At 43.3% G+C, this 26,845-nt stretch overlaps 1 protein-coding gene across 4 annotated transcripts in view; it reads left to right on the top strand.

Moving 5' to 3' along the window:
* LOC104053365 (deubiquitinase DESI2) overlaps positions 1–26,845 on the top strand; it is an 88,437-nt gene that overhangs the window by 45,077 nt on the left and 16,515 nt on the right. For 3 of the 4 annotated variants that reach the window (XM_064462350.1, XM_064462353.1, XM_064462352.1), the window contains 3 exons: positions 21,167–21,239; positions 22,277–22,370; positions 23,404–23,545. In XM_064462350.1, coding sequence (XP_064318420.1) covers positions 21,167–21,239; positions 22,277–22,370; positions 23,404–23,545 — 309 coding nt within the window. Of the gene's footprint in view, positions 1–3,813; positions 4,027–21,166; positions 21,240–22,276; positions 22,371–23,403; positions 23,546–26,845 lie in introns of those variants that run through there. The other variant, XM_064462351.1, reaches the window with a different exon arrangement.

Raw genomic sequence — 26,845 nt, 5'->3', positions numbered from 1 at the left:
TTTGGCAGTTCTTTGAGATGTGGAATAGACATCTTCTATTTTCTGATGCTGGAGCACTGTGCCTCTTGTGCTTGCTATTGCAAGAATACTGGGGGCCAAAGCATTGAGGAGTGAGTTGTACCGAACTGAAACAGAAAAGATTAATTCCATTGTAAGGCAAGAAGAAACAGATTAGAGAGAGAGCAGCAAACCAAATGGGTCCATTTCAAGCTCAGGTGTTCTTGGGACCAGAAGAAAGGAAGTACTACAAATCCTTTTTTTAACCTATGGGTCTCATAAGCAAAAGAGAGCTGTGACTTCTGCTGAGCAAAAGCCTCTGGAAGGATAAACAAATGCAAACCATGTGGATCCATGCAAATTTCACTTGGTTTTATTGTCTGGGCCAAATTCTGTCTCCTCCCTTGGGCAGAGTGCTGCTGGCGGGAGATGCTCTGCATCATGGTAGCTAGAGGCCTTGGCAAAACCAGGCAAGCAGGCAAGACACCCCGTGGGGGGCAAGGGAGGACAGAAAGGTGGTTATTCCAGTACCCTGTTAATTGGATTGCTCACACGTCCCTGACTGCTGAGTGTATGCTTTTGTCCCTTGTATTCAGGCAGAGCTAATGGGACACTTCATCTGAGAGCTGCGCTGGGAGGCAAGAGAAAAGGGGGATGGGTGAGGTGAGACTCCTTATACTTGTCCCTTTCAGTCTTCAACCTCACAGGGCCAACCAGAACTTGAACTTTTTCAACACCCTTTAAAACACCCTCTACTTCTGAAAGGCAAGGAAGGCAGGAAGCAGGCTGGAGTAAGTGACATTCTATCTTCCAAATAAATCTCTGCAGTAAAGTTAGGCAAGGAGGCTCACATGTCCAGCTGTGGCTTTTTAAGTGTTGTTTGTAACATGGCATGTTATTGAAATGTTTCAAGGATTCCCTTTGTAATGTGTAAGTAATTTGAGCTTTGCAGTTCTGTGCCCATTGCAGCTGCTGTTTTGGATAATCTTGATACAACTAAAGATGTTGCTGGATCAAACAAATTTATGCAGATGGACATATTAAAGTTAGTGTAAAGAACAATTTTATAGTCTCTAACACATCAGGTTCTTAAAAATTCTGTACTTGATACCTCTGAATTTGAATTCTACTTCTCATACCCACAGGACTTTGAAGCATGTTTCCAGCTGTCTGTTACTTCTCTTAAGGTCTCAGAGATGTCTCATTAAAGCTGTTGTTAAAGCCTATTAAATACATGAATGCAGCTTCTAATGATGCATCTCATTTAGGTGAGCTGTCACCAGGATTTGGCAGGGATCATTCCTGCTCTGGGCCCCAGTAACTAGGGTAGTAAAAGCCACCTGGAGAAGTGCAGGATAATACCTTCTTCTGTGTTGGAAGACAAAAGGCAAAGCATATCAAAAAAGCTGCTGACTTCCAGGGCACACCAACCTTGCCGCCTTCTCACCCTACCACCTCCCCTCCCTCCCTCCTGTAAAGTGCAGCCTCAGCTCCCAGAGCTTGCAGATGGGAGGCATCTGTCCTTGGGCTCTCAGTGTCCCCAGCCAATTAATTATTAATCATCACAATATCCCTTATGTCAAGCATCTGAACTGCCCATGAAGCATGAAGAGCTGTTTTATCAGTTGAGTCATAAAGGTTTTAGCGCCCTGCCACTCATTATTTGTAAAGTTGTTCTGTCAAAGAACTTAAGCACACAGAAGTGATAGTTATCTCATCTGAGCCCCACACCAGATGACCTGGTGCTAGCAGAGGCAATAGGTATCTGAACTGGGAAACCAGAAGAGAAAGTTAAGCTTGTATCATGGATCCTCTAACCATACTGGTGCTGTACCACTGGGTATGTTTAGAACTGTAATGCTACTGCAGTACAGGTATGTTGCCCACTATGAGCACCTACAAGGAAAAACGGATTTATCTCCCTTGAAAGATATCGGGGGGGGGGGGGCTCTTAAATCCTTGGGACCACAACTAATTTCCTGTGACTGTTGGCTGGCTAGCAGTTGTGCCTCTCTTGAGGATGCTGCTGCTTACCATTGCTCTAGAAACAGACACATGAGCTTGTCTGGGGCTCTAGGGCTTGCCTGCTCTCTGTATTCAGCTTGCAGGGCAGTCTAAAAGAGAGATTGAGCAGAGACAGATCAGAGAGGAGGCATGAAAGAAGAAGAAAATCAGTCAGCTTGTATCAAGGCACTTCTTACTGCTGGGAGTATTCAGACATGAGAACCTGACCCCTGGCTCCTTCTAGATGGGACTATTCTAGTGGCAATGATATGGCATTAAGCACTTTATTTCTGGTTTAGTTTTTGATAACATGCGTTGAAGCAGGTCTGAAGACAAACTTTCAACTCATCTGTAGGTTTTTTACAAGGAATAAATTTGTTTCCTTCTGACTGTCTGTAGAAGCAGCAATTTAAATAATGTCATATTCTCAGGATCACCCAAATAAGAAGAAAGGTCCTAAAGTCTCTCTTAGCAATGTGGCACAAGATACCTTCTCTAAACCATCTCTGAAGTCTGCAGCTGGCACTTGTCACAGTGGTAGCTCTTGCTAAACACTGGTGGTCTCTGTGCTCTTTGCAAAAGTTTTCTGGAGTACTCTGAAGGCTCTCTCCAGTAAGAGCATGTTTCCAGTAAGTTGCTGAAGCTGACAACTGGAGGCAATATTACACTTTCCTGCCACCATTTAAAATCCTACTGTGGGAAGCCTTGGGTGATGCAGGTTAAGTGTATACATTAGAACAGTATCATACACATGACTTAAACTGTGTTCTTTAGTGTCCCTATGACATGATTAGGTCCTCTGGTACTTCTGTGTTCACCTCCATCATTCCTTCTGTCCCAGGATGACTTCATGCAGAGCAAAAGAATTTATGGTGGATCTGACAGGATGCTTTTTTTGTCTCAGTAAATTGATGATAGATTGTCACCAATTAGCAGAGCTAGGGTCAAGCTCAGTCTTGTTTCATTATCTACTAAGATAGCATGATTGTAGGAGACTAACTCTTATTTACATGTAATAATAGAGATGGTTTTTAGCTCCTTTCAGTTCAAACATAACATCGTGTTCAATGACATCAAAATGTTTTGTGAAAAGTACAAGTGCTTTGAACATGTGGGAATCAAAAAGCTCTAAATAGACTGTGTAATGCTGCCAACAAAGCATGTCCTTGGACCTTAGCCGAGAACAACCAAACCTTCTCTTTCTCAACATCCAGTGCTTTACTCGAAATGAAATACCAGAGCTTTAGTCCTAGCTCCCACCTCAATTGCACTCCTAGCAAGTCGCTTCAACCTCTTTGCCTTGGGTTGTCTCACCTGTAAGAAAGGAAAGAGTGCTTGTGTTGGGGTGGGAGGAGATGCTTGTGGGGGATGCTTGGGAGGTTGAAACCCTAACCACTTTTTTGGCATCTGAAATGTAACTGCCTGGGTTGATGCGACTGCCATATGAATGGGAGGCAACAGCAGGGTTTCTGGGTGGTGGGCTGAGGGGCAGAAGCCCTGCATCCTCCTGGCAGCACCCATCTGACCCGTGCCCAGGTGAGCACACACCCTGTTGCAGCCTCACTTCTGCTGCCTCAGTGACTGTCTCTGGTCTTCCTGTCAATCAGGAGGTGGTGGTCCCCCTCCCTTCCCCACCAGAGTCTGCCTGGGGAGGGTGGGGAGGTTCTGCCATCAGTCAGCCCCCACACCTGCTCCTGGCCTTGGCTTTTACTGCCCTTTGACCACATATAGCAGATGAAGTATTTAGAGGTAGCCATTTCTGTCATTAGCACCCAGACTTCCTAGGAGAAAACTGCTGGCTTTGTGACAGCTGAAATCTGATTCAGAGGAAGCTTTTTACCTCAGCATGTACAAAAGCAAGGGGAGAGTGAAGTAAGGGGGAGGGAAATACAGCACTCAATTTGCTATTCATTCAATTCTGTCAGGAAAGCCCAAGCAACTTGAGATGGCGACATGCAAATTGCAGACATGCATGTTGCAGCACAGTGGATATTGTTCAAGGGATTGAGGATGCAGAAACAGCAGGTAAGAAAACAGCACAGCACAAGGGGGCTGTGTGCTGTGCTTCTTGCCAGGATACATTAGCTCCCAGTAAGCAATTCTGTGCTCTTCTGGTGATACTTGCCGGTTTAAAGCAAATGTGAGTATCTCCATGCTGTGCTGCCATTGCAGGCACTGGAAGAGGAGGGTACCCAAGAGATCTGCCGAACCTTCTCCACTCCAGCGCAAGATCCTTTCTCAGCCTTCTCTAGTGTACTTGCCAGTATTTTTCTGGAGAAGGAAAAGGCTGTTATTCCCACTCTGCAGCTGAAGTGCTGGCATTCAGAGAGGCTGACTCATCTGATTCTAGGACATGAGGAAATGGAATGAAGCTGCATCAGGGGAAGTTCAGATTGGACATTAGGAAAAAGCTCACCACTGAGAGGGTGGTTGGTGGAACAGGCTTACCAGGGAAGTGGACATGGCACCAACCCTGTTTAAGTTCAAGGAGTGTCTGGATTGTGCTGGCTTAGTTTCAGGTAGTCCTGTGTGCAGCAGGGAGTTGGACTTGATGGTCCGTCCATATGGATCCCTTCCAACATGAGATATGATTCTATGATTAGGTGCCTTGCTGCTGTGCCGTCTCGTGGGTTTTAATGTGGAGTTACATTTGTGAGACTGTTCTTCCTTTTCTCCAGCTTTGGCTGCTGAAAATGCTGTGATTTCTTTTCAAGGGCTGTGATAGAAGTTTCAAAGTGTTTTATTGGGGCTTCCTGTGCTCCCCTTCAGAGTTCAGATAGCTTCTAGCATGGGAAGCAACTGTGGTACAGAAGTGCTCTTCTAGTGTTCAGTCTTTTAAAAAAGAAACTGCAGGCTTTCTGTTGCTATCATGATTTCCAGTTTGAAAGAAAACTCGTAGGATGTCGTACTGTGACACCAGCAGGATCAGAGTTGGTTCTTCCCAAACCAATTAATTCACAGAGCAGCTCTGGTAATATAATTTAAGAGGCTTTCTGAAAAGATGTCACTTAGTAAACAGGGGTAGATGAGCCAGAGCACAAAAGATTAATGACCCCCTTGTTTCCTATGACTCTGTACAAGCCTTGAACTGAGGTAGGAAGAGGTAAGGAGAAACAGTCAGTCATAGATCTGCCCAAGACTCGACAACAGGATTGCGTGCATGTTAATCTACCAAAATTTATCCTTTCTACAGCAATACAAATGATTGCTCCGGGCCAGCCTGAAGTCTTTTTATGCTGGCCAGTTTACACAGGGTATCACTTAATGTGATGGCCAATAGATTTGAAAATCTTCTTGTGTTTTACTTGGGACTTGTCAAAAAACAATGCTACCTGGGATTTTGAGGGGATAGGAACACAGTTACAGGACACACTAGGGTTACAGGAGGTGATGTGGTTAAACACTGCATGCACATATGTGCTCTGGGGACAGCTTGACAGACTGCAGGCTTTTGGAAATAACTAGTCTAGCAAAGGGGGGGGGGAAGCATCTGTCAGTAAATAGATGGATAAAGATGCTCTGTGCTGCTTTTAAGAAGCACCAATCATCTTTATAACTTGACAGGTGGCAACGGGGCAGGAAGGGGAGGAAGAGATTCAGAGAATTGTGTGGGTGGTGAAGAAATTAATCCTAATGAATTGGAAGAGCAAATCCATAGCAGGCAGAAAGCTTTGGATTTCTGCCCTGCTGGATGTGGAGAAATGTAAGAGAATCCCTTTTGCACGCAAGAGTTAATTGGGCAATTACAATGTAATCTCAAAACCTTTGCTTAAAATGTATCCTATCAAAGTACGAGGCAGATTCTATTCCAGTGGTTCATAAGGCTTGCCCAGAGTCTTTCAGATGGGTGTTTGAAAGAGGTCCTCTCTTTATCTTTCCCTTTATTCTGGGAAATAAAACCTCTCTGTTACCTTTTTTTTTAATATCTGTGTTATGTGAGAACTAATTTCCAAGGCTTCCTTTCAAGTTTTTCGTTCTTCACACAGAAGAACACACGAACATAAGAATGGTCAAACTGGCTCAGACCAAGGCTCCATCTAGTCCAATATTAGTATTCTTCCCTCAGCGCCTGCTTGTGGCCACTGTTGGAGACAGCAGCATGAGCATATCTTGATATTTCCTTCCAACACTGTCATAGAATCCAAACATTTTTAGTTCTGGGGCTTCTATGAGCTTGACCTCTGTCCCTTTACTAATCCTTGAAGGCTCTTTCTTCCATTTGGTTCTCTTGAACAAATGTAACCTTTTGTACCAACATCCCTTGCCAGGGAGTTTGCAGGTCTACTACCTAGTGGTGAAAAGTTAAGTTTGTGTGTTGGGTTTTTGTTGCCGTTGTTGGTTGGTTGGTTTTTTCTTTTATATGTCTTCCTTTTTCATCAGCTTTAGATCTGATGGAATAGTCAATTCCTATCTACTTTTTTCATGCCACCTGCAGAACACCACCATATCTCTTTGTCCCATGACTAGTTACATCCTTAGAGACATTTTCTGAAAGTCTCATTTAAAACATTTTGGAAATAAGGTAACTATGTAAGTGAGATCACAAATTTCTCCAAGTATCAGGAGTTGGGTGTCAAAGGACCTCCCCACACAGATGTAATGTTGACCATTACCCAGAAGATTATATTTATTGTCCTTTAATGCTGTCTTTTGTTAACACTTCTACTAATTAATCCAGTCTAGATGCCAGGCTTGCAGACTTGTAATTCCCTGGCTTTCATGTGGGCCTCTGAAGATTTGCATTATAGTTGCTACCTTCTGGTGCTCAGGTCCCAGAGACATTTTACATGAGAGACTACCCGTGATCATCAGTAATTCAGCTATTCTCTCCCTGCTGCTCCTCTGTTATCTTGGGTAAGTGTTGCTCTGCCTCTGGGATCCTCCAGGGCTAATTCTCTCTGCCTGTATCATACACTCGCCCATGTCAACTTTAAACAGAGTCTCTTCTGATTTCCTCGCTCTTTCTACTCCTTCTACAAAAATAAAAGTGGGAGGTTCAGGCATGGGAAGTTGCTGCTGCTGAAGGGTAGCAAACCAAACTGAGTATTTACTTCATGGTTCACAACGTACAAACGCACCTTGAGGGATAAAGTAAGCTGGGAGTTAAGAAATCTGCCTCTTTTTGTGATCTACTTGCTGAAGGAGGCTGTCCTCTGAGCAGACCAACTATTGCCACAGAAAGCAGAGGCATTGCTAGTGATTCAGCTCCCGTGCAGTGACCATGTTCTGCAGGAGGATGGTTTGGAGAAAGTTGTTCCCATAAGGAGACTTACCACGGGCAAATCTATAGTGCTGCACCTTTGTTGCAATACTGGGCCTGTTTCTAGGCTTGATTGCTAGAGCAGCATATGTGAAAGGAGGCTGATTGTCAGTCAATCCGTGGTTGGCTTTGTACACGCTCTTGGGCATGTTTGCTTATTACTAGCAGGACACCTCATGTAAACTACAGCGTTAAAACACTGCTGTTCTCTAAGACTTCATTGTATACATACAGACTGTATATAAGTTTATACATATCATGCATGAACAAATATATCCTATTTGCTCGTGCAGGTTTTATCTATGTTCTCCAGTTGAATGAGGTAATGCTGTCCTGCTTACAGCATGCTGGTATCTGCCTTGTCTTGCTGTTAATGAATTATTTGTGATACCAACTATGAGCTCCAGCCATGAATTGGTATTCTACCATATTTCATGAAGACACTGTATAAATGGGAACAAGAGGGCGAGTTCTGGCTCCAAAGATTATGAGCTACTTTTAATCTAGATCTGATAGGATGCATGCAAACAGCAATTGGTTTTTTTGCCTCCATCTGGCAACCCTAACACCTTCCAAGATGAGATCTCCTACTGATGCAAACATTCCTTTTGTCATAATGTCTAGTCAAATACTTTGTTTCCCCTGTGAAATTTTATACTGACTAATTTTTGTTATCTCTTTTTGGTCTCTTCCAGTAAGAAAGGCTGAGCAAGACTTTTGAGGTGTTAAAGGGAAGCACAGTAGAATGAATTATATAAATGCTACTGAACTCATACTTCATAGAGCAAACATATATTTCATCTTATGTGAAACTTTCCTCAGGCTCTGATGCTGATCTTATTTGTTTGATGAATCTGTTTACCTCTTGCATGCACCCATCTAACTTGTGAGAAGACAGATATATGGAGTGGGAACTGAATGGCTTCAGACCTATCCATTCATCACTTGCATGACTTTCATTGCTGGAATGTCCAGATACTTCCCTGTTTTATAAGAATAGAAATCTTTCTTTTCTCTTGGTCTGCAGGATAATTAGCTTAATTTATATGTTTATGACCATTTGTATTCCCTAGCTTGCATGAGCGAACATAAAGAAAAGCAAGTCAGGAGATCAGAGATCCACATCTGTTGTACAATATCCTTCATCTCTTGTGGGAGTCATGTCCATATCTAAGCTGGGCCCTATTGTATGGAGTTCTGCTCTTGTCCTCCTGCCCTATGGATCGCTTTGGAAAGTGTATGGTGAATTTCTTGTTGTTGTTGTCTCGGGTTCTCTGGGAAGCACTTTTTTCATCGGTATGGAATACGACTTTTGTGTGTGGTGTCCCATTATTAAGAGCATGAGCTCTTATTTTTGGTACTAATCAAAATGGGAGTGTATTGGAGTGTGCTTCTTCACTCCTAGAGATGAGTTACAATCTGCTTTTAAGAAAGGTGGCGGGCCATTGTCAGCTATGGCTGAATAAGGCCTTGTTGTCCTACAGTAGATATCTGGGCATCTAGAAGGTTCTTAAAAGGGCTAAACAAGGGGAATAGTTTAATCTGAGAGCAGATTTCTTTGATATTAGAGGTTGTTTGCTAGATGAGGCATTTACAGTGCTTATCTCTTTCTCTGACCTTAGCCCGGCCACAGTTCAAATTAGATGTCTACTCTGCATACAGGAGAATTTTTTGGCGGGTCTCTGAGGGATCTGGCAGATCGCATACCATTTGCATGCCGTGGTACAAACATGCACGCTGTTTCTCTTTTCACTGAAATAAATAGGAGCCAAGATGCAGTTGCAGTATCTAAAGGATTTTTAGAGAAACAAATACAAATGGGGGGAGGAAGGGAAAGAAATATTTATGTGAATGTATAATATGAACCTGCTACATAAGGCAAGTTCTCCTCCTTGATATTACTGAAGCATTTCCTCATCTTCCCTCTTCCCCTTCAATCCCTGATCAAACTGGGTACATTTCAGATGTGGAGATACAGTAAGATGCGTGTCCATGAAGAAATCAGTTGGCTGAATCACTAGGGTCATTTCAGGTCTGTTTCTAGATGTAGGCAACATGCAGCAGACAAACATAGAAGTTTTGCTTTAGCACAAGTGTAAAATTATTACCGTGCCCAGAAAAAGGGAACTATTTAGGGCAGCCTGAATGATATTGCAATGCTGGTCTCGTACATGCTGTGCTCTTTAGAGGGTGGGTGCAAGGACAAGCAAGAAAGGATAGATTTTATGTTTTCCAAAGAAGCTGCACTGGCATGTTTGTGCTTCTCTCTGTGCAAGGGTGTGTGTGACCCTTTGGAGAAGCAAGCACAGAGGCTGCCCCTTTGGAGGGACAAACACCCCCATTTTAATCTGAAAATGTTTTCACCCAAAACAGTATCTTCATAGTACTAAGAGCTGATGATTTGTTGCCAGGCACTGCTGCTAACCATCATCTCTGTCTTTCAGCAAGGGATTGATATTAAATGGTATTTCAGAGCTGCATATCCAATGCTGTGCATTAAATAAAGACAGTGGGAATCCTTTGGGGGGAAAATAAATGCCCTGTGGCCCCCTGACAAACCAGAGCACAGTACATTACATCAGAGTCATTAAGACGTTTTCCCCCCCCCCCCCAGCCTTCATGGTATGCTGCGTGTGTTAATCATTCTGTTGTATCTTTGTATGGGGGGGGGGGGGGGGGGGGAGGCCGAAAGTATCCTTAAAGCAGTTTGTCAGCATCCAATACCTAAATGCTGACAATCAGAAGAGATTACTCATTTCCAAAACTATTAGTATCTTTGGTCCTTTTAAACAGCGCTAAAATCACTCAGCATAGAAGCCCTTGGGTCATGAGTTATAAAGGAGTTTCTATCTGAAATTCCCTGATGGCCATTTTCCTATCAGTTTTTTGCTTTGTAGAAGATAATTATTCCAACAACCCAATTTGGCATTGAGCTAGGTTATACAGCTACTGCTTCTTTAGACAATTCCCTTATCAAGGAAATGACCCATGCTCTATTCTTTTATTATCTTCTTCAGAATGGCAGAAACTGGGGTTTTGGGGGGAAGGTATATTTGAATCACCATGGCACAACAGAATTTTATCATTGCTATATTCAAGTCCCTTGCTTTCTGTTTTATCCCTTAAATTCTAATCTGGAGACATCACTGCAATGCGATTCTTCAGTAATTGTGCTGGAACAGCAGCATGAGTGCATGATTATGGCAAAAATACACTCATATCCTTTTTCTTGTAGGAAAAGATAATGCAGAGAGATGAGACACTGTGTGAAATGACACTGTATTTTAAGAATTTTATCCAAGACAGGGCAAAGCACTGTAGGAGAAGAAAGAACAAGTCACTAACTGAGGGGATCTATATTTCCCAGTATTTTTTCTAAGCTAAGCTGGTTAGGCATACTGCCAGCCAGGCATGGCCCCTGGAAATTCTCCAGGAAAAACATCTCAGCTCACATTGTGAAAGGGTTTCCCCCATCCATGCTGAAGAAGAGATTCCCTTCTCAGAAGCTTAGAGAAAATATTGATTTTTATTCGTTGCCCCCTTGCCCTCCCCCCCCCCCCCCGCCCAGTACCAAACTAATGTTAATGGCATGTGGCCAATTTCTATCATGGGCACTGTGAGGTATTTTGAACACATGCTACCAAATCCAGCATGGAATATAGATTCCTTAGGTGCAAACAGACCCCATCTTGCTGTTTTCTGACACTGACTCTGCTGTTGGCTCACAGGACAGGCACAACTGTTTTTTGGCAAGTGAGTGGAAGTCAGGGAGTGAGAATTTACATGCCTATATGACATGTAAGGGCTGGACTGGATTTTGGCCTTACATAGCGCTTGCATGGAGGGCACATCTGGGGAGTGTTACTTTATTTTCTGTAGGGATCCAGGTTCACTTGTGGGTAGGTTTAGCTCCTGGCTATGATGTGCTGTTGCTGCCATTAGGAACGCCAGGGTGAGGCCCATGTCCATGGACTTCCAGCAGCAAACAACCAGTGCTGGAAAGGAGAGCTGGGATCCCCATCCCTATTGGGAATTCTCATTGTCTGGGTATGGAGCCCACCTGTTTTAGCTGTAGTGGAGTGGGCAGGTCTTGCATTCAGATTGCTGATATGGATGGTGTTAAACGCTTCATGGTAAATGGGAATTTGAAGAAGAATTTGGAGGATCACAGTTTTGAATTTGAATGTAGTAACATCCTGATGAAATTTTAGTTTTCACCTGGTTTGAACTAAATCTGTAGTATGTCCATAGCAGAGCAGGGAATATGGACCTCCCAAGTCCTTATTTGACATCCTAGCTATGGGATTGAACTCCATCAGTAGTTTGTCTATGGATGTTTGAACATGCTTCCACCTCCTGTTTGAACCCAAGATTTTTCCCCTGCTTTCTTTTGGGCAATAATTTTATTTCCTTTAAAGACTGTGTGCCTCTTATTTTTAATTTTTTTCCTTCTACTGAAGATGTCAGCTTTTGTCTAACAAATGTAAGCCTGCCAGCCTGCAGATTCGTTTGAAATAGTCGGCTGTCTCCTCTGGGTCTCTGCACAACAGGTTGAAAATAATATGTTATTGTGCTCTGCATTAGTGGGGCTGAACAAAAGGACTATTTATTCCATTGCCTGTGGTGTTCTCTGTCCTTCTGTGACATCATAAAGGGACGACTTATCCCTTTGTGACAGCTGTAATTACAATGATTTTGTTACTTCGGTCTTCCCCAAGTAGTTATCCATGTAGGAACTTGGCAGAAGTCGGAAGTTGTTTTAGCTAGTTTCTCATTCTTTCTTGGTATGAAGAGAGTAGGTGCCCCTGCCTTGTGTAGCTATGAGGCTGTTGGCCTTGGTGAAAGCATTAAAGAATTAGGTTGTAATACAGATATGAGTACAGTGTTGTCAATAAGGGCTTTGAAGGTTTGGCTTTTTAAGATTAGAACTCCTCAGGAGACAGTTCAAACTGAAAAATCACAGCTGAAACTTTTTAAAAGCTTTCTCCATATTCTCCTTCTCTCATTCTGTTTGTCAAGCAGGGTGATAGTTTTTCAGTAGATTATATTGTCTTTTGGCAAAGGAAGCCACTTTGGTATCCCTTTTCAGAAGAGAAGCTGTAGTGGATCAGCTCATTCCTTTCCATTTCAACAAACCTCGTGACAGTCCTGTAGATCACTTCTTTTTGATGGGCAGTATGGAAGCCTTTTTGATCATTAACCTTTGAGCCAGGATATTGAGCTCATCTCTGCTCCCGATTTTCTGTGTCTTCATAGTCATAGCACAAGCTGTATGCTGGTATTTTCTTCCCCTACCTCTGAAATGAAGAATGTCTTCCTGCTTCACAGAAATGCTGTAAGGCTTAACAATTTAATGCTTGTCAAGTATATTTTGAAATCCTAGGAAGAACTGCAAAGTAGAGAAGCAGAACCTTGTTGAATCACCTGATCTGAGACCATAAAACCAAACCAAAACAAAAAAACCTTTGAGTATATCTTTATATATCACTAGTTGCCTTCTCTGCCATGAACAGGAACAATCTTCAGCCTCATGGTTCCCAGGGTAGCAACTCCTTAGTGACTTTCTCCTCTAGTATTACATCAGAGGAGTTTACTTCTCCAGGGATAGGCAAAGAGCCAGGTGATGATGATGAATCTGCTCTCTCTCTTGTTCTCTCCCCTTGCTTTGTTTTTTTGTTTGTTTTTAATCCTTTCATCTTTACAGAAACTTCTAGCTCTGAGTCAAGCTTGATTCCTAATTTGTTTCACTTGTTCTCTCTGAGAGTTTTTCTCCCTGCTCCTGTTCTACCGCAGCACAGTATGGCCTTCAGTTGGGTCCCTTCCAACTCAGGACATTCTATGATTCAATGCTCTGTCTGGCAGAAGCACACTAAGGCTTTCTTGATATCTGACTTTCAGTTATAAAATGTCTTCTTGTGTTTTCTTACTGCCAGGAAACATTTAAACACTTAGCCAAAGCCTCCCTTCTTTTAAAGCTGAGTATGTTACTCCTACTCGAATCTCTTCGTATCATTCTTAAGAACTCTTCTCCCATAATTCACGTCAGCCCTTCAAATGTTTGCAAATTTGTCGTCTGAAGTCATTGCTTTGCCAAGCTATTAACTCTTCTGAATTAATTATCTTAAGTCAGTCTCGCCATTTCCCTGATCATTTTGCTGCTGTTCTTTTTGAATACCTCTCAATTTGTCATTATGAACGCATCTAAGGCAAAGGCATTGGCACTTTGAGTTTATAACACAACCAAGTTTCTCAGGTGCGTTCCCTGAGTAAATATACTTCATTGTATTCCTGCAAATGGACACTTTTTTTCTGGCTCCATATATTTGAGATTAAGATTGTATGTGACTGTTGTCAAAACTAAGGAGATACAGCATGTGAAGTGGTGTGCAGCAGCATGGATAGTCCTGCAGGGCTTATTATGAGACCACTGTCTGGGACAGGCTGTCAGCAGTGGCACATGCTGCACCCATCTCCAGCAGCTCCCCCTCTGTGGTTTCTGTTTGATGCCCCCAGTCCCACCCTGGCCTCTTCAGCTGACTCCTTCAGGCACAGTCAGGACTAAGGTTAAGGGAAGCAGGTGAAGGTTGGAAAAATAGCATATTGCTTCTCATATGGCACAAACTACATCTACGACAAATAGCATGTGCATCACAACATTTAAGCATAAGTAAATTTCCAACACTCCTTTAGCAGCAGCATCAGTTCCTAATTCACATACAGCATTTTAGAAGCCACTGAAATAAGCTCTTTATGCTTCATGATTGCAAAGATTTTAGTTTTGGCTCATGCATCAGGCAGTTCAGAGGCATATCACGATGTCTGAAAAGCCACAGCAACCTCCTCAAAGGAGGAATTTCTTTGGAGGAGACAGCTAAGGAATGTATTTAGCCCAACCTGAGAGGAAAAGATCCTTTTGCAGAGAAGAACCTGGCTGAAATAGAAAAGCTGCTAGACGGAATTGGCTGTCACAATCCTGCAGAGGCTTGGCCTGTCATTCCTGTCAAGGGTACAGTTGAGCATCTTGCCTTGTGTCTCTTCTCTTACCATTTGTGGGTTTGCATGAGAGAATGAGGGAATGTGTTTAGCAGGGTACTTACTTAAATGTCAGGCTGTCATTTCCCAGGAAATGCCCAGTCTATTAGAGTGTATTAACCTGAAGGGTGGAGAGTTGTCCTCAGCAGGAGCTCCTTTCGTTCAAAATGCAGCAGAGCAGTGTCAGTTGCATGCCAAGAGGTGTCTTGTCTCTTTCTTCTTTCTGTAATGTGACTCTGCTCCTCAGATGTCTATTCTCCAGCCAGTTCTCCTGTCCTGGTCCAAGACTGAAGTGTCCCAGCCCAAGTCTGAAGTGGGGGCCTTGAGTGGGGTCTTTGTATAACCCTGTATCGCTGCTTTGTCAGAGCTATATCATGCGCTCTGGCTGCATTGAAGCTGCAGATTTCTCAGCACTTGCGTGCTCTCCTGGAAGTAAACCCTGTAGTTCCTCAAGCTTTGATCACTTCTGCCAGTTGGGTTGTTTGCAAATATGCCAATGATCATGCTCTGAGAACTGTTTTTCTTGAGACTTGCAAACTATTGCTTATTGTAACTGGAGGCTAAGCCTGTTTACGGAGACCTGCTTACTACACTATTTTGTTTCTTTAATCTGGCATTTTAAGTGAAAGTTAGCATACCTGACTAAAGTGGGCACTTCTTGGCTAATTGGATTTGGAGGGACCTGACGGGCTGTCACACCCTGGCCTGTGACTTGCAGATAGACAGCTTTTGGCAACAGCATAGAGGACCTAACACAGGAGATGATCCTTTGGCCAGGAAGAGTAGTGTTTTGCGTGTGCTGGAGTGAGGACCCAGCTAGATAGCTCTTCCCAGGTATGAAGTACCAAAGACAGGTCTGTGTCACCACTCCTCAACATCCTGTTAAGCTTCTTTTTTAGTTCGTGCATTTAAATCCTCTTCTGCTTAACCTGTATTCACACTGTATTAAGACAATAGCATTTTAGGCTTGGTTAATATACAAGTCTTGGACCTCTGGAGAACTGAGTGTAAGAGATGTAAGTCGCACTGAAATGAGCTTGGGTCTCATCTAATTGCTAAAGAAAAATTACTAATAGTAACTATGCTGTATAACTTGATGTCATTCCACATGATAGTGAGTTTTTATTACTAGAGCTCCAGGCCAGAAGGGGTGAACTACAGACATGCAGGACAGGGGGGGCTTCCCACAGTTTTTTGCCAAGCCTCTTCAGTCATATTGCAGCAGTGCTTACCACTCCAAGCACTACTCAAGGAATAAAGTCTGTGGTCTGTTTTGGGTTCTCTCCTTCTACCTCTGTGGTCCCAAGATTCTGGATCCTGGTTTAGAAAAATGTATTGCGGGAAACCGAAACTCTTCTGAAATTGCTGAGTGTTTTGGACTTGACCATGTAGGGCTGAGATTTCACTCACTGGTTTCCTGAAGCGATGTTCTCTAGCTTTGTCTTTTGTGCTTTTATATTTCACATCTGGATCAACACATCTCAGAAAAGAATACTGAGATATCTACTTTACTTCCTGGCTGGTCTCCTGCATCAATCTGATGTTGCCTTTAATACTGGCTTTTGTGTTAAGCTTTAATATAGCAGAGGTTTTTCCTGGTGTTTGAGGTATGATAGATCAGTGCATTTATTAGTACACACACTCCTCTGCATGTTTTCATGAGGCTGCCTAGGTAAGCTGACCACAGGGACTAAGCACTGCCAAACCCAGGATTCAGCCTCTGGGAAAAGACTTTACACAGTGTGTCTAATAAAGGCAGAGGGGTGAAGAGATGCTCCTTGCCAGTGTGACTCCTTTCATGGAGCACACTAGTTAATATCTGGAGTGCTGGGTGCCCTCCACTTGGGTTTGTTGATCCAAGAGTCTCTTCTGCGGTGACCAAGGTCCCCCATCCTACAGAAAGGAGGCATTATTTCTACAAAGGAGAGCTTGGTGTTAAGGTGTGTGACTTGGCTCTCAAAGATGAAAGGATTAAAATCAAGCCTAGGGCCATAGGGCAGACAGTCTATTGTTGGACCTGTGTTGCTAGGAGTGCTCCATGATCTGAAGGCTAGTGGAGGGTGAGGTGGTTTGGCCATTTTCTTCAGTCTCTTAACATGGTCCTTTCTCACTAGCAATGTCAGAATATGATCTGTAGCTCTGGTCCCCTTTTACTGTTATTATCTTGCGCCTAGAAACAGAGCTTTGCCAGGGAAAAGGAAGAAATCCTACTGAATTTTATGCAGATTGTTCTTTGAGAGAAGATATAGTTAAATTAGTTACTGGTTCACCATCTGCATCTCTTCCAAGGTTGTGTGTGTGTGTGGTCATGCAGAGACTTCAGAGCAGTCAGGCTAGGTCAGAACGAAACCCCAGTCTAGCCTGGTATCCTGGCTCAGATGATGATGTGTGTGATATCTAGTGAAGAGTAGAAGAGCGTTAACAAGAATCTACAACACTTTTAAATACTCAGAGTTTGCAACTATTTGCTGAAACCAGAATTGCTTAGCAACTCCCAGTGGATTTCTTTCCTAGATCATAAGAAAGTATGGGTTAATATCTGTTCAGCAGTGGATGGATGTGGTGGAATGGGAAATCCGGTCTGTACTAGGGTGATAAATGGAATATTGCTTAGTGTGTTGGCTGCTCAGAGAAAGTAATATCTGAGCTAGCCACAGAGGTGGGCCTTGTCTTCAGCCTTTAGGGAGCAGGTTAGTTAAGCTGCTCAGCACAGTTATGCAGGAAAGATTTTGGTGTTACACGATGGAAAATAAGGATCTGAAGTAGGGAGGTAAAGAGAAAGTTAGTGATAGAAACTTCAATGTTATAGTATGATATTAATTGATGGTAGAAGTTAGTGGTTACATGTATAGGCCTCTCCTGTCTGGAAACCCATGTTTCTGGTAGGAGTTTCCAGGAACTCCTGCTCTGAGAAGTCCCGGGATGACATTATCTGCTAGTATCATGCCATCTACTTCTCCATCCTGGGCCTACCAGAAGCATATCAATATAATGAAGCCTTTTAGTTTCTTTCCTTTCTGGAAAGTTAGGGCATGGATCACTGTCCAAGTAAGACTTTCACTTCTACCTCTGCGTGAACGATGGATGAATGAATAACACAACAACTGACTCAAAATATCTGCCAAGAATCTAAACTATCCCTCTAGACACTTTGATCTCTGAATCAAACCAACCAGAAAATCAGGGAAGGCTTGAATGAAGACTGGAAAATTTCAAATTCTACTTTGTCAGGGACCTGCATTAAAAGCTCTTGACCAATACATGGTTACTACAAGCTGTAAATGCAAAGAGGTTCCTCTCTGGGTTTGAATTTTGAGTCCTGGGCTATCTGGTGCTTCTGTGAAGCAGTTGCAGTCTGGTTAGCTTTCCTACCTGCCTCCCTCTGCTTCTGATCTGTTATCTGTTGAAGATGGAAATGAGGCAGAAAGCTCCAAGTCCCTTTGTGTAGGGCTTATGGCATAGTTTTGCAGGCAGTATGTGATGCAGTCATGAATCACAGCTCCCTCTAAGACATTGCTGTATTCGGTTCCCTGGTTCTTCCATCTGACTCAGAACAGGCTGCAGATTTTTGGTTTTAATCTAAGTAATAGCCAACTTACTCCAGAGATGAGGATTTGCTGACTGTTGCTGCTGTTCTTACGCTCAGAATTGCAAGCCTTGTGGAAAATGAGGCCAGCTCGTGCATGTGTGTACAAACCTGGTTTCAAATCTGGCTTGGATTCTCTCTTCCAGCTCAGCAAGTGACTGACATGTTCACTTTAGCATAGCTTCCTCCCGAGACAAGCCGTGGGCTGTGCCAAAGTGCTGTGAGGCGTTCACTGCGAGTTCAGTTGCACACCGGAGGCAGATTCTGCCGCACCCTGGAGGCAGGGGTGACGTGAGGACAGCAGCAGCCATGATTCAGAGCTGCTTTCCGTTTTGGTCTTGCTAATACATAATACTGAAAATTTTTATTTGCAGTGAACCAAGATGCAAATCAGATCCCACTCCCTTGCCTTTCTGTTACTGAAGTTATTTGAAAGAAAGTACTAAACCTATACAGCTTCTGTTCGGTTCAAATTCAGGTACAGCTGAGGTTGTTGTAGTTGAGCCCATAATAGTTCATTAAAGGGATTCACAGTGAAAAATACCCCATTTAAATACAGAAATGTCCATGTGATGGTCATAACACCTGGTATCAGCCAGAGAAATATTTTTGCTCATCTGTCCATTATCTCTGGTGGGGCCTCCTCATCATTCATGTTTCCAGAGCTGCCCTGAAGCCTGGCTCTTGGCTCCTTCAGCTGGGTAGAGCGGGTTTCGGGGGCTGTGGTTCTATGCTGGGAAGAAGAGTGGTGCAAGCAGACGGGACTGGAAGGGCTCGTTGTTCTGACAGTACTGTGCCCATATGAGGTGAACTGGTTTCTGTGGATTATTCTAACATAGTCATCAAGGAGAGGTTTGTTTTTCCCTACTTGTGGTTTGGATCCAACATAAACTTTAACATGGAAGAAGAAAATGCTATAGATGAAAGTGGCTTTCAGTTTAACTTTCTTATTTGAAATATAAAGCCTGATGCAGACCAGCCTCTGCAGATAGCTGTGACTATTTCTAATTTAAAGTGTCTCCCTTCTCCTCCTATTAGTTACTCCTCCAAGCAAACCTGGGCATGTTGTGCTTGTATTGTTGCTGTGAGACAATAGCTCAGCCTGAGGGAAGAAGACAACCTACTTGCCACATCCTCTGGGAGTTGTTACAGCGGGACTCTGTAGAAACCAGTGTTTCTCTGAAGCTTGCTGAGACTATCTGAGGAGTTAACCCATGAGATATGGGATATCAAAGAACTGAACTGAGGGCAGTGTGTCCATGGCAGACAGGCTTTGGTCTCCTCTGCAGATGTGGCTGGTGTCATATGGGCTCCTGTATGCAGCCTCCACCTCTGTACCTTCTTTCTCAGTCAGAGAAGGGATATTCCTGCTGCAGAGGACACTGCAACAGAGATCTGTGGAGAAGGGTAGCAGAAGGCAAAGGTACATCATGTCCCTAAATACCAAGCATGGCGTTCAACAGAGGGTTCACTGCCAGTGCGCTGGCAGAGGTTGAGAGCTACATGACCTAGATCCAGTCCAATGCTCTGATGTATCCTAAAAAACAAGAGTTCACGTAATTCAGGTGAAAAGGTAAGTGGAGGTTATACGAGGTCTGAAGAGAGCAGTGGGCAGGGGCCCAGCTAGGGTCAGGCAGTTTGCTGCCTTCCTTCAGTAGTGCATCATTCGTGATACCAAATCTCACGAAGAATGAGAAGCATTATAGCATTTTCTGGGGGGAAGGGAACTGCTGTACTGCCAGAGGCCAGTATATTGGGTCACATGGTTTAAGGTATTAAGACTGGCCATACATTAAGTCAGGTTTGGGACTGCAATTTTCATATCTAAGCTACTGTATTTTTCCACAGTAGCAGTGGTCTCACAGAAAGCATTTCTAGGTGATATACAGAACTACTGCAGTCATCAAAAATATATAAGCAAGCAGCGTGAGGAAAATAGATGTATTATGCCAGACCTCTGGTTACCTGACAGCAGAGAGGTTCTCACTTATACAGTGGCAGCTCAGTGACACCAGGGAAGGTGCAGCTTATTCTGGCTCCACCAGAAGCAGCTACCAGACCCAAAAGAGAATTTTAGCTGAATGAACCTGTCACGTCATTGTACAGGGACAAGTGAACAACACTCACTTTTCTTGCAGTGCTTGATTACAATAAGAATTCAGTTGCTCTGAGTTACTACAGACACATTTTCACTGTGCAGCAGCTGTAAGTGAACTGTAAATACACTGGGCATGGGCAGTTTCCACTCACTGCCTGAAAGCATAATTTCTGTGGCAGCACAGCTCTACAGCTAACCTAATAAATACTGGTGCTGAGCAGGGCTAATTATCTCCAATGCAGCACTGCCCTGGCATGGCTGTGTGGCTTCCCACTCCAGAATTAGCTTAGCTGGGACTTGTCTGGGAGTCTGCACTGTCCTTCATGGTATGGTGGAAACAATGAGCAGTGTTTGGTAGAGGAATTGTTGCTTGCATGCACCATATTGCAGTCTTCCTCTGCTCTAAATGTACTGGGGAAGTGCTAGACTCCAGAGCAATGAAGTTACTTAACAGCTCCTCTTGAAAATTTGTCTTTAACTTGGGAGAAGTTCTGGTCACCTTAGACCTAATTTTGGAGCAGGAAGCCCTTGTCCCTTCTGGAAATGATGCTTGGTAGTATATGGTGTCTCTGAGCAAAATGTTGACTAGTAAGCTCAGAGCTTCTTTTTTTCTATTAAAAAAAATTATATAGAATCATGATGTCATATAGATGATTACTAAATGGTGCTCCTCTGACCTGTGGGAGGAATGGATGTCTGTCTCCAAGATCTCATTGCCTAAAACCAACTTAATAAAAAGTAGATGTTGAGAAGTGATGTAAAATGGTGTGCAGAAAATATTTGGGGATTGAATTCTTGGGAACCCGAGATTTTGAAGATCAGATAAGACAAGTGAATCAGTAAAACTGGCTCAGTGTCAGCTATTGAAGTGAGAAGATAAATAAATAATCTCACATCCTGTAGCAGGTTCCACCCCACTTATATCAGGGAATACAGGGAAATGCGTTGTGTGGAATGGACTAGATGAGCATTTTTTAGAGACCTAATCCCAGTCACCTGTATAAACACAGTGCCTGCTCCTGTTGGTCTGTAAGGAGTCTCAATTTGTCTGTCTCAAGATAATTTCAAAATTGCTTTTGTCCAAAAGAGAAGTTGCCCTGAGGACAGGAGATGGGGGATATATCCCAGACCAAGATAGTGTGTTTCTTTTCCACTAATGCTTCCAAATGTGGCTTTTCTTTTTCTGTAGTACTGGATAAATGAATACACCTCCACCTTGGGGATTGGTGTCTTCCATTCTGGCATCGAGATCTACGGCAGAGGTATGAATATTTCCTTTTCACTCCCTGCAGAACATGGGGACAACCATATGGCTAGTCTGATACTGAAAAGCACCCCAAATTTCTAGCTTTTGGCAAGGATGTTTTGAGGAGTGAAAAACTCAACCAGCTCTCTTTTTAAAGTCCATTGTGGAGTCCAGCAGGAGCTCCTGCAGTTCTGTCATGAGCCACGTAGCCCTTCTTATATTCAGCATGTAAGTGCAGCCTCTGTGTGTAGCAGGATGGCAGATAGGAGGGACCAAGCAGTGTTGGAAAGCTGTTCTGCAGTGAAGGAGGGACAGAGAGAGAAGGGGGGGAATGGGGGAGGGGGAGAGCTGCATATGCATGTTTGTGCTAAGTCTGTGTCAGTGTAAATCAATTTTGCAGTAATTCTTTAAGAATGCCTATGGTCTAGAAATCTTGGAATCTGGATTTCCAGATCTTGGAATCTGTTTTTTTGAAACAGCAGAGTTTCAAGGAAAAAAATGTCTTGTAAGACTTCTGAAAAGGTCTGGATGGGCTTGAAGATGGCTAGAGCACCCATTGCAAAAGGAGCAGTCAAGGGATCTGGGAAAACAGCTGTAGTGCAGTGAGGGACAGACTAACATCATAGACTTCCTGTTTCCTACTTCAGCATTAAATGGGAATGACTTGGGATATCTCACTGATGGTATTTTTAGCCAGTGCTAAAGACTTACAGCTCAGTACCACCGCCGACAGTCTCTTGTAATGTTTATAGATGTCACGACTGCAGAACTTCCCACTGAGAGGAAGCCCCCTGGATGGGCACAGACACGGCCTCGGAGAGTTTCCTGGTGCTGTGGGAAAGCAGTAGTGTTAGTACGGAGAGAGGCTGTGAGGGTATCCTCAGGCTGATGGGTAACCCGACAGAGAAAATGGCTTTCAGAGGCTGGCTGAGACCAAAGCTGGCAATAGCCCAGCCCCTGGTGCTGATGCTGAGCCATGCAGACAGCTGCCATAGACTTTTTCCTGACATTGTGTTCATTCAATTACTCACAGTCTGTTTCTTTCCTTGTCAGAGTTTGCCTATGGAGGGCATCCCTACCCTTTCAGTGGGATTTTCGAGATCACACCTGGCAGTGCAGTAGAACTTGGCGAGACCTTTAAATTCAAGTAAGGGCCCTTTTCTACCTCTTCCCCTCTCCCCCCTGGTAGCCATAAGTATAGGGGGAGCAGGGAAGTCCTCTGGGTCCCCCTTTGCCTCTCCTCATAAGCACCCTCACTGCATCCTTTACGTGATGCTGGTTCAAAGGCAGCCCTGCAGGGATTCTGGAGGTGAAAAAACGTGTGTACACCAAACAGGGAACAGCGCTGAACTGCCTTCAGCAGGGCTTGAAAGCATACTTACAAATTAATGCAATTCCCTTTTTTCTTTTTCATATTTTCTTTGTCTTCTGTGCTCCTAGTTTCACTTGTCAGCAAGAACAGGAGTAACTGTGTTACACAGAGCCAGTGCGCAGGGAAAAACCCAAAACCTAGTCTTTTTGAGTATCACCTGCTTATGGATGCTGCACAGAGTACCAGAAGTAATCTTCTGTGTTTATTGCTACTCTGTCACAAGAGACAGGTCAGCTGCTAGAAGAGCCTGAGAGGATGCTGCATTAACGTGTTGTTCAAGGTGCTCAGCCTGTGCGTCAAGGAACTGCCCATGGCAAGTGGGGCTTGACCCTCCCAGACTGCCAGTTTATGTTGAGGGTTGTTGGAGACTTTTAGAAGCATGAGTGTTACTGAGTGAATACTGGGAGAAGCAATGGGTTTCTGTATCAAGTTCTCGGCCTTCTCCTTTGTGGTCCACCCCATGGAAACCTTCACCATTGTGAGAAAATAATCTCTGCTGTCCTACTGGAAGTTTCTATTGAGGGGCGATGGGCAGAGTGGGAGCAGACCCCCCAGAGCTGAGACTTCTCTGATGGTGAGCAGGAAGCTCTTGGGGCCGTGTCCTGTGCTGTAACCTGCTCTGTGGATAAGCTGGGGATATTACTGTGCCATTTTCTTAGTGAGAGTCTCTGATAGCACCAGACATGCATGCCCATGTTTTAAGCCTGTCCTCCTTGCCAACGTCTGATCACTTCCTTTCCCTGGGTACGTGTCGTTCTCTTCACTGTATCTTTCCATGTTTCCTGTTGTGTGTTTTGTTTTTAACTAGAGAATCCATTGCCTTGGGCACTACAGACTTCACAGAAGAGGACGTGGATAAGATTATGGAAGAGCTGGGCAAGGAGTACAAAGGAAACGCATACCACCTGATGCACAAGAACTGTAATCACTTCTCTGCTGCTTTGGCTGAGGTGGGCACAGCTATTTCTCTTTTTTTTTTTTCTGCTTACAGAAAGGGAACTGGGGTCAGCACAGGCCTGGCCAGAGCCCATAGCCAAATTTCTTGTCCGAGTTTAATATTTCTGGAAGGCCTTTGCTGTTGAAAGGGATGGGATCAGGAGGTGGACATGCAGCAGGTTTATCATGTGTTTGGTCTAAACTGTGTGGGAAATTAGGAGTGCCTGAATTTTGGTTCACTGAATAGACACTGAGCAGGAATTGGAAGGGCAGACCTGGCTAGCATGCAAATGTGCATCATTTTAATAACAAGCACAAATAACCCTACATGATCTACAAAGGAATAAAAATGGCTTGTCAGCATTCTGCAAAGAAAAATTTGCAGTATTCAGGAAGTGGGTGTCCCTTTTCCTTATTTAATGTGCACCATCCAAAACCCATTTTAAAAAGTATTGATTTTCTCATAGACATCTTTGCTGCTTATTCATTTTCACGTTCACAAAAACACTGTGAATTATAAGATAGCTGTTATTTCTCTTTGGAGAGAATTGAAGTACAGAGAAGCACAAATTTATCCCAACTACCTGCTAATTTGGAGTATCTTATTTTCAGTTCTCAAAGATCTGATTATTTTGGGGGGAAAGTGCCTTCCTCCTCATCTTCTAGATGAGATGTTTAATGTGTTTCAGTTAAGGTATGAGTATTTGGTATTTGTGGAAATCTGAAGTCAGGATCTTGAGCCAGTGCCAGAAAAGACATGAAAAGCACAAAATGGAAGTGATCTTCCATAAAAACTGTTTCCGTGCTTTCCATAGGTGTGTTACAGCAAACGCAAGGAGAGAATATTGTTCTTCACAATAGTTTTCAACTGCTTTAAGATTGAAATTTTCATTTCTCTTTCCAAAGTCCCTATCCTCATTCATTACACAATTCTCACATTTCTTCATCATATGGGGCAAGAGTCCTATGCCAATAACCTCTTTTGCCACAAGTGTTCGTTTATCCCCACGCAGGCCCATCACGGATCCCGAGTGAGATGAGATTCTGTAGAAAAAACTGTATGATTTTTTGTAAGAAAATCCCTAATGAATTTGAGAGCTAGCAATTAACTTACAAGGGACCTGCTTAGGTTCTTAGGAAAACCAGTTCTCTATCAGTTTCATCCTTGCTAATTACAGAAAGAGAAAATGACTGAGTCCTTTCTGTAACTGTTAGCAAATAAAAATAAACAGGAAGGAATTGTATTGGTGCAAACACAGAATGAACTTTCAAGCAGCACAGTGATCAAATCAATGTTAGCCATACTACTGTTTTGGAGTCAAAGAATCAAATTACTAGAACAGAAAATGGGAACCCTAAAAATTATGAAGGAAACCCAGGAGAAATCTGTGTGATTATTAGTGAAAGCTAAAAAAAAAAAACCCTTTACCTGTAGCAGTGAAATAAGGTCATTGCTTATTACATACTTTGATATGTAAAATTTCTGTCTCATGTCCAAGTAATGAGCTCAAAGCCATTCTCCCTTGATTCTGCTGCAACTTATCAGTGAAGCCCTCACTGCCCCTTTCTTATCCAACCTTCCAAACACAAGTCAAATAAGAATCTTACTTAAAAAAAAAAAACTACTGGGGTATTTTGAATTTTGCTTTCAATACACCTTCAGTGACCTTCTTTACAGAGGTGGAATTTAGGGTTAAGTCTTCCTGCAAGCGCTTTCTTGGTGGATTCTGTGTGCTCATTCACTGTCCTGTAATCTGTCCAGATAATAAAACAAAAGCCTAAATTGCTAGTTCTGACACTCCTACTCCCAGAAGCAGAATTTACTCAGGATTTAGGTCAGTTTAAATACTGTGTTTTCAAGCTGGGTGAGAAGTAACACAGCTTATCTTGGGATAATTCTAACCTCTTGAAGGAAAGACTGCTTGAAATCTGTTGAGACAGAACTGAATGTAATGAAAATTTCTGTTCTCATTTCCCAACATCTGAATGCTGGCTTAACTTCACAGACTTAGTGCTTTTTCTTTCTTTTTCTTGCACTAGTTCCTATTAAAACTAAACAAAACCCATCACATTAGAAAGGTCCAGATCCTACTATGTAGAGGTACAGCCTTATAGTGTGCAGAACATGCTGACTACATGATGAGTGGCTTTCAACACTGTGTAGATATGTGTCACCATAGAGGGCAGAAAACAGAACTGATACTTGTGCCCTAAAACCAGTTCTGAGATGAGTCTGTTTATATTGCCCTTTCCTTCAGACTCCTCATCTGTGAAGCAGCAATAATAATAATTACCATCTATTTATGCGTAGCCATGTTATGTGGCAGTTAAAGACAGGAAAGTGGAGAAAGTATTCAAAGAATTAAAAGATGTAGAAATTTTTTTCAACAGAATAAAATTGCTCACTGGAACTGGGTTTTAACTCCAGCCACACAAAAGGCAGCCAAAGATTTTAAGTGAGTATAAATTCTTGGTGTCTTTGCTGTAGCCCAGCTGAAAGGTGATGCTGTCAGTAGCACAGTGCCCTTTCACCACAGAAGCAGGTGGAGGCTAATTTTTAGCATGAAAGAGGAAATGAGCAGCTCTGGTTCCTGCAGTTCTGCCCAGGGGCATAAGCAGCGTGGTGAGTTCAGGCGATGGTTGTTCTGAGCCCCCGACTAATGTCAGGCAAGTCACATCCCTGCTCTGTGCCTAAGTATCTCCCCTTGTATGCTGGGTTATTTCCTGCCTTTAAAAAGGGCTCTGAAATATTTTGATGACAGCTCTCTTATCTGCTAAGGTTAATTAGCTGGTTTATGGCTTGTATTGTTCTGTATCAGCACGTAAAACCAGAGCTAGAGCTTTATAGCCATGTAGTGATGCATGAGTTAATGTGTGTTTACACAAATCTGTCTGGCAGGCCCTGAGATCTGGCTGTACAGTCATGTGCTAGGTAGCTCTGTTGGGCCACCTTAATTTCCTCCTCTGGCTGTGGGCTTGCTAATTAGTGTCCATACAGGTGTTGTCCTGGTGGCTGGGCCATGAGTTGGGAAGATACCATCTGGTCACACGGACTGAGGGCAGGTGCAGCCATGTGTCCTGCTGGCTGAGGTCACAACTCTGCAGAGGGAATGGGAAGGAGGTACAAGGCTGGCTCTCCCTCCCAGATCAGCTTTCTCAGGATTACACCATGAGATGACAGCCACATGTCCGATTGCCAGGACCTGTAATCCAGGTTTCCTGTCCTCAGAGGGACTGCTGAAGCCACAGGAGTCAAACTTTACTTTCAAAGTTTTTGTTTTCCTTCTCTTTTATCAGTGTGTTCTCAGCAAATA

The sequence above is a fragment of the Phalacrocorax carbo genome, chromosome 10 (assembly GCF_963921805.1).
Source record: "Phalacrocorax carbo chromosome 10, bPhaCar2.1, whole genome shotgun sequence".
Lineage (NCBI taxonomy): Eukaryota > Metazoa > Chordata > Aves > Suliformes > Phalacrocoracidae > Phalacrocorax > Phalacrocorax carbo.
Note: the sequence above shows the minus strand (reverse complement) of the source record. Positions and strands in the feature narration are given on the sequence as shown.